The sequence below is a fragment of the Microchirus variegatus genome, assembly GCF_963457635.1.
Source record: "Microchirus variegatus genome assembly, chromosome: 17".
In the NCBI taxonomy this organism is placed as follows: domain Eukaryota; kingdom Metazoa; phylum Chordata; class Actinopteri; order Pleuronectiformes; family Soleidae; genus Microchirus; species Microchirus variegatus.
The window spans coordinates 22,627,768-22,642,357 of NC_139818.1; the positions used below are offsets into that span (position 1 = coordinate 22,627,768).

Below are 14,590 nucleotides of genomic sequence, written 5' to 3' on the forward strand. Positions count from 1 at the left end.
GGTTGCCATGGAGACCTCAAGTGCATCAGCTGGGCAGCGTTTCCTTTTTTTTTCTCTCTCTCTCTCTCCCGAGGCTGTCATAGCAACGCTGAGTGAACACGAGCGAGAGAGGAACTCCACTTCAAACACCTCGGTGATTGCAGGGGTCCCGGATTCAGATTTGATTGAATGTCTTTTTGTTTTTATTTACTTATTATTATCATCATTATTTTCCTCCCTCCTTCCTTAAAGTTCTCATAGCGGTGAAGCGTAAAAACTCGCAGGTGCTTTGGTATGTTTTCTCGTATTTGATGCCGGATAAATATTTACATTTTACTCAAGGAAATAACCGACGTAGATTCTTTCAGGATCCGAGGACAAGCAGAAACTCAGTTTCTTTTTCCAGTATTTGTGAAAATAAACAAACAAACAAACAAACAAACAGGAAATGCACATTCTTAACATAGCAAAAACAATAATAAAAAAAATGCACAAGAGGATACGATTTTGGACACGTTTTTAAAAAGAGCCTTTTTTCTGATTTTTCTTTATAAAAACACCCCCCCCCCCCACACCCTTTAGTTCAATTGTGTTCAGTGCATCGAGAGAGAAGACCGGCGTAACCCCGCCCCCCCCCCCCCACAGACCCCGCCCACCTGCAGACACCCTTAAAAAAATCAAAATAAAATATTTTTTTCTCTGCGAAAAAAAAAAAATCAGGAACAAATATATATGTATACGTATTTACAACAGGTTATTTTACACGGTACGCTCACACACACACACGCGCTCGCTCACACACACACACACACACAGCTTCAAATGAAACAATCCAACTACCTGTACATGTGTCTCCGCACCTGTGTAGGACACGAGAGAGAGAGGTATTGACGTGTATGGCTTGACAGGAGAAAGAAACAAAACAAAACAAACCGAAAAGAAAATCGTCGGGTGTTTTCGCCCCGAAAACTGCGCCTTAAGAAGTGAAATTATAGATTAATAATCTGAGTATCGTACGTGCGTCGTTTGCTCGTACAAAACAAACACACACGCTGAAGCGCTGTTATTTACTTAGAGCTCATAACGGGGGGGGCGACACAGCCACGCTGCGCTCACACACACACACACACACACACACACACACACACACACACACGCACTCCCGATCAACAGTGCTTTTTTGGTCCTGTCGGGCTCCTCCCCCCCAATCGTGTTGTCGTCATCAAAACTAACCAGTATAAGACCATTGAAAACCATCCAAACCAGTGTGGTTTACGGTAAGTCTCTGCTCACCGTACCGTTTTCCGAGTCTTTGTCTTTTTTAAAAATAATAATTATATTAAAAAACGGGGCCGTCCTCCCTCCGTCGCGTATCCAAGCTTCTGTGCTCCAAAGTGCTCCAAAGTCCTTGGTTCCTTGTTCTTCTGTCGCCCCGAGAAACTCCCCCCGAGCGGCGGACTCTGACCGCGGCGGCGATGCCTCGGTCCTCGCCTTTCACGGGTCAGACGCGCTTCCCCCCCGCCGGAAACAAACCGGACTCTTCTTAAGTGCCAGTACTGCTGAACTGTATCCAGTGGACTCGCTCCTTTTTTTTTTTGCTCACAAAGGGACCGATACGTCGACCCGGGACTCTGGCGTCTCGGTCTCCTGCTCTGAGGGACCGTCCGCGAGCCGGTCAACTCCAGAGGTCGTTGGGTCAGTATAGTAGATTTCCTTCTAACCGGCGGTTCCTAAGATACGATGGCCAGGCCGTCCGCTCCGGTCAGCTGACCCGTGGTGGGCTCGTAGGTCCCGGCCAGGTAGAAGAGGTCGTTGGCCGGCGCGCCCGGCTTGCGGTCGCGCGTCAGGTGATCGTACTCGACTTTGCCGACCACCTGGCAGCGGTGGGAGATGGTCTGCACGTCGTTCTCGTCCTCGTGGCTGGACTGGTACAGGGCGTTCTAAGATGGGAGGCAGGGAAGTAAGAAACATGGTCAATTTAACTGTGTCCACCGGGGGATATTTTAGGAGGGTTAGCCCGGATTTTCCACTGGACGCGCTTACAGCCGTGGCATGTCGGCGGCGCGCGGTCGCCGTTGCAAATGGCTTCCATTCTAATCAATGAGAGCATTTTCTACCGGACGCGCTGCGGAACATCTCAGTAGCGTCCCAGAAGCACTTTCGATAGGTAGCAGCGATTTTTGTCGTTGCTGCTGCTGAACCGCGTACATTTCAACAGAGCAGATCGCACCAGACAGGAAGTGCGACACAGACACAACATTTACGCCCCCCTTTCAAAATAAAACACAATACACAGGTCATACAGCCTGTCACAACTTCACATCAACATTACGTCGTGACCGGTGCTGCAATCAGAGCGTCTCTGAGAGTCATGATGTACGACGAGAGACTGACTGTTGAAGTGGAGAAACGTTAAATCATTCATGACACCAGATCAACAGTTCTTCCACGTCGGAGGATGAAAAGAAGCTGCGTTGTTGTTGTTGTTTCCTTTATACACACAGTCTATCGCGGGATCTCGGGAACTCGCGTCCGTTCGCGATTATCGCGCGATCTTCCGGTGAATACCGCCGGCTCCCAAGGCACCGCGCCGCTGCCGTAACGCGCCCCAGTGGTAATCCGGGGTTAGTTTAAATATGTTTGGAAAGAGCCGGTCATGTCATTTTCTCTACACCAGACTGACGTTAAGCAGGCAAATGAAAAGGAAATGACATCCTTTTGTGGTATGTGAAGGCCACCGTCGTCTCCCGATGTTCTCCATTTGTTGCAGTTGGCAGCCTCATCATAACACATCACAGAGATTTACACTCTGGACTCTATTAGGTCTCATAAGACGTCTGAGAGTATTTCATTTCTGTGTGGCACGTCGTCGTCATTGTAGCTGCCGCCGCTCTTTGATTTCTTCCTCCGGGTGAGCCTTTTCGTTTCTGCGTGTGGTGATCCTTCAACCACGTTTGCTCAGCGATGGTTGGATGTTACTACTCTTTTTTTTTTTTGCACTTTCTCCAAACAAACCAGTATTGACATTGCCAGAAATGTAAAAATGCATGACTTCCTGTGCAGCTTTCCTGGGAATTACCCGCTCCTACGCTGCAGTATTTAGAACTGCAAATATTACAACTTTTCAAGAAAAGTGCGGCTCGTATCGGATGGGAATAGGGAGTTAAAAGAAGCACAGTGGTCATATATATATATATATATATAAATGTCACAGACTGTTACTTTCTCGTTTTAGAAATTTCGACCCGCGCTCTGCTAGCTCCGTACCTTGCCATCGCGGTGTCGCTTCCCCAAGCGAGTCTCCTCCGGGTGGTAGAACCACTTGACCCTGACCACCATGGTAGAGCTCCACGACTCCCACAGGCTCTCCACGCGGCCCACGTAGGGCAGCTGCGGCCGCCCAGGTGACAGGAACACGGCGCAGTCACCGACACGCACCGTCTCCTTGCCCCTGACGATGGCCTTGTAGAAAAGCTTGCGGGCTTTGCCCTTCAGACCACGTCTCTGTTGGGGGGGGGCGGGAAAGAGAATTTGAAAAAAAAAAAAAAAAATCTATTTATTCAGCGTGAAAGACTTATTTCACCACCGGCCTCATTTCAGAAATTAATTTTTTTTTGTGCTCGTTTTGCTAAAACCAGTCGACAAAAATAATGTAGGATTTAATGTGTTTTTCCACTCCAAAAAATTGCTCCTAGCAAAACAACACATCAAGCAAAGCTAATGCGTTTTTCCCTTTTTTTAGGCCTTTAACACTGATCCTCTTCAGGCAAACGGCACAGACGCTCACAGTCAGGTCATATTCACATTAATCATATTCTGACTCAAACACCTACATCTCTGCTCCGTCTTGTGCTTCCCACTGGAAGGTCAGCGTTTTTCCCCTCTAAGCTGCACGTCTCTGCGTGTTTACAGAGAAAACAAACACAGGGCAACGCAGGAAACTCTGTGTGTTTTTCTGCTCCTTTATCTCAGAATCGCCGGCATAATAATCAGGATAACTAATTCATAAACAAACAGCGCTGACCGAGCGCGACAGTGTTGGTGTCGGTGTGGGCAGAACGGACGATCCCCGGGGGGGGGGGCCGCGCTGAGGAAACAATCAGTGACCTACTTCAATCGGGAGATTCAAATTTCTAACATTTAAGAGGCTTCATTGGCATAAATTGTTTTTGGAGGCTTGGATGTTACACCGCTGTGATTCCACACCATGCATTTCACATTTTTTGTCTGACAATAAACTGCCCTAAATGTTACACACTGGACCTTTTAGTGTTTAAGCTTTCAGTGTTATGGGTTTTCACATCCACAATTCCCCCCTTTGGTCATTCCACTTCCAAAGGGGGGGGTGAGAGAAGAAAAAAAAAAAAAGGGGGGGGGGGCGGTGAATCAACAAGGAATCAGGGATGGTGTGTTACCTGTGTGGGGTTGCCAGACCATGTCCACAGCTGGCGTCCGTGCAGCAGGGGAGCCATGTTGGAGAGCGGCTCGGGTGACGACATCCTCTGTCTCTTGGCCGTCGGCTGGTCCTTGGCGACGTGTTTCTGCTGCTGGTTCACTGGGCTGCTCTGCCTCTGATGGTGGCTGTTGGGAACTCCGTCTTTCCTCTTTAGCTGCGCCTTGGCTGCGCCGCTGTTCGAAACCGTCGCTCCCTTTGACACAAACTCTGTCTTCCTGTCTTCCGCTCGGTCAACCCTCGCCTTGGAGCCCGACACGGCCATGCTGGCTTTGGCCACGTAGCCGTGCGCTGCTGGCGCCGAGGCCGAGGGGGAGGAGCCGGAGGTTGTGGGGTCGGGGCTGGGGAGTTTGGAGGAGGTCACGTTCTGCCTGTGCTTGTGTTTGTCCTGCTGCAGCAGCGCGCGACGCAGCAGCACCGACGACGACTCTTCGTCCGAGGAGTAGGAGGAGTCGTTGTCCGAAGAGCAGAGGGACGAGGAGGAGACGGAGCCCGACGAGGAAGAGGAGGAGGACGACGAGGAGAAGCAGACGGAGAGGCGGGACAGAAAACGCCCGCCGCGGTGCGACGGGACTGCGGCGCTCCTTCGGCGCGCCTCGACACCCCGACCGGCGTCCTCGTCGTCCTCGTCCAGCTCCGAGTAGGAGTCGCTGGCGTAGTCCACGCTGTAATCACCACCTTTGACTCCAGCGCCTTTGGATGGAGGATCCTTTCGTGGAGGTGGAGCACCTTTAAGATGAGCCTCAGACTGAGCGCCAGTGTCGTTTCTTTCCGCTCGAGTTTTCTTGCCTTCCTTCACCAACAAAGACGGGTGGATGTATCTCAGCGGGGCTCCCGCAGAGCTCAGGCTCTTCCCTCCTCTGCTGCCGCTCCCGAATCGGAGCAGGGCCTTGCTGTTCTTTGTTTTCGGAGAGGTCACTCCCTCGTGGTCCAGCTTCACCAGATACTGTTTCCTGTCACGTTCGCTCGCCGGCTTCCTGCTCCCCGCCGCCATCGCCATGGTAACCGCCGAGGAACAAGACGAGGAGTCGCGCGGCCCGACGGGAGCGACCGTGGAGACGGGTCGCCCGGCTCCGGCGCTCCCGCCGCCTCCGAAGCTAGCGTAGCCGTTGGCGATGCTACTGAACGAGTCCACGACAAAAGGAGAGCCAAAGATCCCTTTGACGGGAGCCGAGGGCACGAGAGGGTGAGAAGCCGGCCGGTGGAACAGACCCAAATCCCGCTCTCGTATTCTCCTCTGGGTCTTACGGGACGTACCGTTGAAGAGGAAGAAGTCGACGGGCGGCCTCTTCCTGGGCATGGACCAGCTCAACAAAGAGGTGGTGCTTTTGGTTACGGTGTCGGTTACCGACGCCGGCGCGCTGGCCGTCTTAGGCACTGAGTGAATTTTCTTCGGTCTGCCAACTGAAAAAGGAGCCAGAGCAACAGAGAAGGGTTAAAATCAATACAAGCTGACAGGCCTTAAGAACAAACGGAGATTAATTGTGGATATAAGAGCTCGAGGGGGGAAACTTAATACCCTTATCTCTTTGATCTTCACCTGGCCAGGTATGTTACGACATATACATTACTCAACCCTTAACAAACCTGGTCGACCCGTCTCTGCCGCACACCTTTTGTCGTCACCCCCGCAGTCTGTGAGGAGTTAAATGTATCTGGCTCGACTACAAAGAGCTCTTCAATGACACCTTATAAAACAGTGATTAATGAGGAAGTGGGAAGGCAAATATGAGGCGGCCGACGAGAAATTCCAAAATTCCTGTGGCACCAACGTTGTTTTTTGGTGATGTCACTCACAGGTATCCGTTTAAAACTGAATTTTATAAGCGTGCTACCCTGTTTTCATATTAAAATAAATAAATTCCACTCTGGATACGTTGCATACAGCATTTTCCAGCCCCCAAATTGCTATTTTTAATTGACTGAAATGTACCTTGTACAATCTCGTATTACAAATAAACCCATTTTAGTCTTGATGGTCAAAAACCATGATGCAGATATCTACATTTCCTTCACTTCCTAAAGGGTAACTTCTCACAACACTTGCGACTTCTCTGTGAGTAAAAAGCTCATATAACAGAAATCCCTGCTGTGACTTCTCTTGTTTCTCGTTAGCAGAACTAATCAAACGACTGCAGATCGTAGAGAACGTACTTCCTGTTCCGTACCCTGAAGATCAAGTCATGATGTGACACACGGCTCACCTGGTCTTTTCTCCTGAGGCTTCCCCGTTGGTTCCTCATTGGCTGGTTTCTCCATCAGCGAGTCTTTCTTCTCCTGGGCGGAGCCTCGTCGACCGCGGCGACCGGGTGAGATCAGAAGTGCTGGAGAAGGTTCCGCACCTGACGCAGAGATTTTCCACCGTTTTTAATTCATTTAAGCTTCTCCTTCTGCACATATCACTCTCTGCACACAAAGGCCACACTCACAGCGGATTTGGTAACCGGGAGGCAGAAGTCTGACGCTTGCCAGCGAGATCCTTCCTCTGTCTCCGTCGTCAAACTCCACCATGACGCTGCCCTCCTTCTCTGCCTCGCCTGGACCACCTGACGCACCGGCACAGAAAACAGTAAAGCTGTAGTAAAATAACATGTGAATAAGCACATTTAATACATCGCGAAGCGGATTGCGATGGTGACCCACCTCGGTGGACGTATCCGGGGTAAAGACAGCGAGAACGTTCGCTCCAGTAGGCACAGACTCGCGTCCCTGCGGTCAAAATGGCTTCATTCTGAGGCCGTACGTCTAAAACCTGGGGGAGGAAGATATTGTTCTGTTAATTATTGAATTGGGGTTGTTTTCTGTCTTTGGGATCTCCAATGAAGGACAACCTTCACGCTTCAGCATATCAAGATGTTTTGGACAATGCTACGCTTCCAACTTTAACAACAGTTTGACTGTGTCCCAGTTCACAAAGCAAGAACTATAAAGGACAAGTTTGGTGTGGAAGAACTTGACTGGTCAGACCTTCTCGTCCATAAATGCTCTACAGAATGATTTGAAGCACAAATTCTCATAGAAACTCTTCAAAAATCTTCCAAGAAGAAGCTGTTATAGCTGCAAAAGGTGAACCAACTCCATATTTAAGTACTTTACATGTATTTTAATGAGTTCCCTATTGGTGTAATGGTCAGACGTTCCAATACTTCTGTGAATTTGTGAAACAGATGCTGCCGAGGCCGGAACTCACTGCTTCCTGGAGAAGTTGCTCCAACGAGTAGATCCTGGGGCGATTCCCTCGCTCTCCTTCGATTACGACACTGAATCTAAATAAAAACACAAAGAGGAAGGAAATTAATTTAGAACGAAACAAAGTTCTGCCAAAAACAAAGTGGCTACTTTAAATTGTAAGTTGCACCTTTACACTCCATTTAACACCCTTGAAATTATATTAGTTTCCAAGGTTACTTCTGCAAAAACGGGGCTTGTTTTATGTTATTATTTTACAGGCAGCTGCGTTGGCTCCAACTACTGTGTCTTGGCTTCGCCGTCGTCTAGACTTCTTGTTTGTCGAGATTCTCACAGCTGCTGTTTTTCGACTCTTTAGTAAATTAGACAAGAATAAGAAAAAAAAATACCTTCACTGTCCCCTGAGGGCTTTAAACGCGTCTTAAAGATGATGATGAAAGCTTAAACATCGTTCGCATGTGACATTCGCGTTGAGTGATGGAGCCCGATTTTACTACGAAGATCTAAGAACGCCTTTGCTAAATAATGATATGTATTCTCCAAAAAAACCCTGCACGGATGACGGATGTCTAAGATTAATGTATAGAAATGTCAGGAAGGTTTATTTGTTTAGCGGTTAGCTGCGACTTTATGGTTTTATGACCTGTGCATTTAAAAATAATGGTGTCTTGGAGGACGGTTAGGGCTGGACGTTTCCTTTAAACGTGGCTAAATAATACAAAGAATCAATCAATTCGTGAGAAAACATCATTTTAAATGGGAAAAAATGGTGAATCCCATTTTATTTGAGGTAATTATGAAGTCAAATTCCTCAAATGTCTATTTTTTCCAGGTCTCCTTTAAAAAAACAGGTTCTTTATATTTGTTCCCGGTTAAATAGGTTAAGGTTAGGGTTAGGGTTGGGGTTAGGGTTGGGGTTTGGGTTGGGATTAGGGTTGGGGTTGGGATTAGGGTTGGGATTAGGGTTAGGGTTGGGATTAGGGTTGGGGTTAGGGTTGGGATTAGGGTTGGGGTTAGGGTTAGGGTTGGGATTAGGGTTAGGGTTGGGATTAGGGTTAGGGTTGGGATTAGGGTTGGGGTTAGGGTTAATCTTTGTCCTCGGGTTAAAATAAAGGTTAGATTTGTAAAAGAAAGTCTCACATGTCAGGCAGGTCCAGAGTTTGGACACAGGCGGCGTACAGCAGCTCGTCCTCCTTGGAGATGAGGATCTTCAGGCCGTCCACCAGCATCTCCTTGCTCAGCACGCAGTTGGGCAGAGCTGCAGGGGTGGAAGGAGGGAAGGATGGAGAGAAAATAAAGGGTAAGACATCCATAATTTCTAAGTGTGTTGAATAATTGCTGGGGAGGAGGAAACAAAGAGGCGAGGATGAGTGTGTGTGTGTGTGTGTGTGTGTGTGGAAAGGGTCCAGCATGCTTCTTCAAATCTGCATGTGTGTAATTATAAATGATGTGTCACGGTTATGCCCACCGGGTATTCTGCAAGGCATGTTGGGGGGAAGGTGGATCGACTTCTTCTCCATCGCCTCCTCCTCCTCCTCCTCCTCCTCCTCTTCCTCCTCCTCGTCGCCCTCCTCCTCCTCCTCCTCTTCCTCCTCCTCGTCGTCGTCATCCTCCTCCTCCTCCTCTCCCTCGGAGAAGCTGCTCTCCTCGTCCAAGCGGAAGCCGTCGTCGGCCGCGAAGCTCTGCAGGAGGCGGCTGACCGCGTGGCCCTTAGCCTGGACAACAGGAAACGGGGTTAGGACGACGTCAGCGAGAGAGAGAGCAGGACATGGCGTCGCTCAATTATGCATCGGAATCAGCCAAACAATAAACAGGATCTGCGAGTGGGCGAATTTATTCAGTTTTTTTTTCAGTCTGACGTGATTGATGTGGTTAATCCTTCGGTGGAGAAGAAGAAAAAAAAGAAGAAGAAGAAGAAGAAGCACCGCAGGCACAGCGCCTCGTGTCATTTGATACTTCAATTAAGCCAGAAGGATTTGTCTTCTTCTTCTTCTTCTTCTTCTCCCAACTGCCATCGTTCACACAAAGATCAGAGGTCGCGTTAATAACTGCACCTCTCGACCTGGTAAGGGCTTCGGCGCATTGCTCAAGGACACTTCAGCGAGGGTGGACGCCCACTAATATAGAATCCTAATTTACATTCTCACCTTCACACACACACACACACACACACACACACACACGCACACACACACACAGACCGGTTGGAGCTAGTCTATCCAAAGATGACTGATGACTGAGGATGATGAAAAGTCAGCTCGCCCAACAGGTTTGTGCTTGTATTAAAGAAAAGACCATAACAGTCCATGAAAGTGAGAGTGTGTGTGTGTGTGTGTGTAGTAACCTGGTATTCCTGATGTTGTGGGGACCTAAATCTGTTAACACAGACCCATTATGAAGACGTGTCTTCCTTAGGGAGACAAGCCCACATCACGTAAATGAGTACATTTTGAGGTGCAGACATGTTTTTAAAGTTGGGCTGAGGTTAGGGTTAGGTTAGGGGTTAGGGTTAGGGTTAAGATTAGGACTAAGGCAGTCGTGATTAGGGCTAAGGTTAGAGTAAGGTCATTTTCACGGTTGACTCGGTACGATTTGGCGGTTGCAACGTTCCGTTTGCCTTCACACTTTTAGTGAAATGAACGGGAAACCTCTTGAACACCGTATTCCCCCTCCTCGCCTGAGGGGGGCGCTGCATCAAGAATGACTGAAGGTAGAAGACGAGACAAACCATGAACAAGAACTTTGCCTGACCATGTTTCTACCGGAGCTTTTACCTCGTTCTCAATCCACGAAACCATTGACCCCGGCTATCGTTCGGCGCGTGCGTATGTTTTGGTTGCGTTTACCCACAATGCAGTGCGTTGCAGTCCGCTTCCTGCATTTGGTTCACTTGAAGACAGTTTTTAAGGAACTTTACGGACTTTCCGCGCAAAAAAAAACTAGGGTTCGGTTAAGAAGGTCCGGAGTGAACGCACCTTTTAAGTCTCTCTACAGGAAATGAATGTAAGTCAATGTAATGTCCTCTGAAGTCATGGAAACCAGTGTGTGTGTGTGTGTGTGTGTGTGTGTGTGTGTGTGTGTGTGTGTTGTCTCTTGGTGGTTTCCACATCAGGAGACCATATATTTAAGTGACAGAAGTTTCGTCACCAGAGGGCACAGGTGATTATTTCCCTTTAGCGCTAGTGTGTGTGTGTGTGTGTGTGTGCATGTGTGTGTGTGTGTGTTATGGAATGTGTGGGTGTGCACAAGGTTACGGCCACTGATTATCTTTATACTCCTCTGTTTGGTTTGGAGTTATGTGTTTTTTTGGACATACCCTCACGATGACTCAGCGAGTCAAAGAAAACCTTGGGGGCATTTTCTCATTAAAAAAAAAAACAAAAAAAAAACACAACCCGGCTTCTTCTCGCCAACCGTCGCCTGCATGAATACAAGAGTACAACAGGACCAACAGTGAGCGTCTGCACACTGCAGGACAAACGCAAACACCTACTGTAGCAACAAGAGCGCGTCCCGCAAAAAAAAAACAAGCTTATAAGACTTTTATTGATTTACCGCTCGAGCTTCGCCGAGTCGTGAAGGGAACAGGAATCGTTTGGGTGTGGGTCACGTCAGCCAAGAAGAAGAAGAAGAAGAAGAAGGAGTGAGTGTGAGTTCAGGGCTTCTTCAGAACCATGGGAGTGACTCTCTCTGAGTCACCTCTCCCTCTTTTACTCACATTTCCAGTCAGCCACCGTCTGAACCTCACCCTTCTTCCTCCTGTCCACTCTGGCTTTGTCATAAAACATTAACGTAATTACGCCGACTTATCATTTTCACGACAAAAGACATTAATTGTGACTCCCGCTCACTTTATCACTTCCTCTTGGCAGGAAAAAAAAAAAAAAAGGCACCTTTTATAGCACGTTGACGAATGGATGGTGCGTCTTTCTGGCTTTGAGATCCACTCCTGTTATTGTTTTTGGATACTTTTATGAGGCCGGAGCACGGACACGACTGATTAACGCCCGAAAACATCCATTATCTGAGCCACTTTATCATTTGCCGCTGCAGCCAGTCGCATTCACACCTTCACCTGGATGTGAACACAACTGCAACACGATCACATGCGTGTGTTTGCTGCCAAACAACAGTTCTTGCGGTGTTCAATGACAAATAAAGTAAAGCAGGCGCAAAACATACACGCTGGTTGCCTGGAATACATGTGCTCTGTGATTAGTCATCGTTCTTTGGTGTCGGCCAATCGTTTGGTTGGTGTGTCCTCAGATCAATTTAGCCTCTTTTGCGGTAAAATTAGTGGGTGTAACCACATTATTCCTACCACCATTCCTAATGCCAGTGGTTGATCCGCTCTCTGGGACTCTCTGTAGGTTAGGGTTAGTGTTGAGTGGTGCTCTCAATTATTCTCACTTATTGATTGTTTATTGTTTATTGATTTATGTTTATTTGTCAGAACATTGATGTGATTATGATTTGATTGTGAAGGTGAAGCCACCTGTCAGGTGGGCGTGGTTGAATAAAAGAGCCCTCCTGCACGCAGCTGAGAGCAGTTGCTGTGCTGAGTGCCATGTGAGGCAAACTGAGCGTCTCTCGTCCTCCTTCCTTCTCCTCCGCGTTCGGTGCCGACTAAGTGGGTTTTTACAGCAGTAGCCGCTGTATGGCTACTCTGCCAACAGGTTATGGGCCCAGAGAACCCAGGTGAATCAAGTGAAAAGTTTTGCAGCATGTTCCCACCGACGTACAGGTGATGATAGCATGCTGTGAGCACCATGAGCGGACGGGCTGCAGAGAAGAAGAGCAGTCTCGGTAGCCGCTGGTCGCGGCTCCTGTTTGACGGAGAAGAAAATAATTATGAATTATGGGAGGTGAAGTTTTTGGGCCATCTCCGGTTGCAGGGGTTAAAAGACATTATCTTAACAGAGCCCACAACCGAAGAAGCAGATGAGTTGCTTGAAGACGCAGAAAAGAATGCGGAAGCATATGCGGAGCTCATCCAGTTTCTTGATGATAAGAGCTTGTCGCTGGTGATGCGCGATGCTGCCGATGACGGGCGGGAGGCCCTGCAGATCCTGAGAAACTACTATCAAGGCAGAGGAAAGCCACGCATCATTAGCCTCTACACAGAACTGACTTCACTGCAGAAGTCAGACAGTGAAACTGTGACTGAGTACGTGATCCGGGCAGAGACGGCAATCACAGCGCTAAGAAATGCCGGTGAGACATTAAGTGACGGACTATTGGTTGCAATGGTATTGAAAGGTTTGCCGGAGTCCTTTAAACCATTTACAATCCATGTCACACAACGAGATGAGACGATGCAATTCTCTGAATTCAAAACAAAGCTACGAAGCTACGAGGACACAGAGAAGATGCGGGCTGCAGATGACAACGTGATGAACGTGCAGCAGCGGAGAGCGAGACCCGCCGGAGCAGGTGACCGGGGAGCTGAGAGAACCGCCGCGGAAGTGGTGTGCTTCAGATGCGGCCTGAGGGGACACCTGGCCAGAGGCTGCCAGCGCAGACTGTGGTGCAGCCACTGCAAGAGCACCACACACCGGGACACGACCTGCAGGCGGAAACAGCGTGGGGACCGAGACGACGCACGAAAGGTCTCCGGGGAGACAGAGGACCAGGAGGACAAGGAGTACTTCTTCCGAGTGAGCGAGGGAGCAGCAGACGTCGACGTGAGGGGCCTGATGGTTGACTGCGGGGCAACCTCGCACATCGTCACAGACCTGGCGAAGTTCAAGAGGTTTGATGGCGGGTTCCAGGCCAAGTCACACTGCGTGGAGCTGGCGGACGGCACGCGGTGCAAGGGCGTCGCAGAGCGCCGAGGTGATGCAGAAGTCTGTCTGATCGACAGTAAAGGAAGACACCTGAACACAACACTGAGGCAGGCGCTGTACATCCCATCCTATCCACAAGACATTCTGTCTGTGAAAGCAGCTACTGCAAATGGAGCCACCGTGGTCTTCAAGAAGGGGAAGGACGTTCTGATCCACAGAGACGGTACCAAATTTCACATACACGTACACGATAGACTTTATTATTTGCACACATTGAACAATGATGATGATGAAGGTGATGATGATCAATGCAAGGGGTGTCACGATATGCAGACCTGGCATGAAATTTTGGGGCACTGTAATTATAATGACATTCAGAAGTTACAAGATGTTGTGGATGGTATGAAAATCAAGGGTTCCACACAGAAACCTCCACATTGTGAAGTGTGCACTCAAGGGAAGTTTTTCCAAACTAGAAACAGAGACCCTGATGTAAGAGCTAAGACCCCTCTAGAACTAGTACACACAGACTTGGCAGGGCCAATTCACCCAGAGTCTAGAGATGGTTACAGATATGCACTTTCATTCACTGATGATTTTTCCAGTACTGTGTTTGTGTATTTCTTGAAGAACAAGAGTGACACTGTTCTAGCTACAGAGAAGTTTTTGGCCGATACTGCCCCATACGGCAAAGTGAAATGTTTCAGATCTGATAATGGTACAGAATTTACAGGTAAAGATTACCAGACATTGCTTATTAAAAATGTGATCAAACATCAGACATCAGCACCTTACTCTCCTCACCAAAATGGTACTGCTGAGCGCAATTGGCGCACACTTTTTGACATGGCAAGGTGCATGCTAATTGAAAGTGGTCTGCCGAAACAACTATGGACCTATGCAGTCCAAACTGCTGCTGTGGTCAGGAATAGGTGCTTCAACAGACGCACAGGGCAGACACCAGTCCAGATGTTGACAGGAAGACGACCCAATTTGTCTAGAATGCAGAGGTTCGGGTCAGAGTGTTTTGCTTATAAACGAGACAAAAGAAAACTTGATCCAAGGTCTGAAAAATGTGTTTTCATTGGGTATGATAAAAACAGTCCTGCATACATGGTCTACTTACCTGTCAGTAAGAAAGTGCAGAAGCACAGGTTGGTAAAGTTTGTGACTAAATCTGGTG

At 48.5% G+C, this 14,590-nt stretch overlaps 1 protein-coding gene across 1 annotated transcript in view; it reads right to left on the reverse strand.

Moving 5' to 3' along the window:
- Positions 1-1,709: 1,709 nt before the first annotated feature.
- The window catches only part of bahcc1b (BAH domain and coiled-coil containing 1b), a gene marked incomplete at both ends in the record, with an annotated part of 86,283 nt that continues 73,402 nt past the window's right edge, over positions 1,710-14,590 (reverse strand). Inside the window, 10 exons of the mRNA XM_083903763.1 lie at positions 1,710-1,919; positions 3,247-3,483; positions 4,395-5,836; positions 6,637-6,774; positions 6,862-6,978; positions 7,076-7,184; positions 7,623-7,698; positions 8,762-8,879; positions 9,090-9,180; positions 9,232-9,336. Coding sequence (XP_083759889.1) covers positions 1,710-1,919; positions 3,247-3,483; positions 4,395-5,836; positions 6,637-6,774; positions 6,862-6,978; positions 7,076-7,184; positions 7,623-7,698; positions 8,762-8,879; positions 9,090-9,180; positions 9,232-9,336 — 2,643 coding nt within the window. The remainder of the gene's footprint in view (positions 1,920-3,246; positions 3,484-4,394; positions 5,837-6,636; positions 6,775-6,861; positions 6,979-7,075; positions 7,185-7,622; positions 7,699-8,761; positions 8,880-9,089; positions 9,181-9,231; positions 9,337-14,590) is intronic.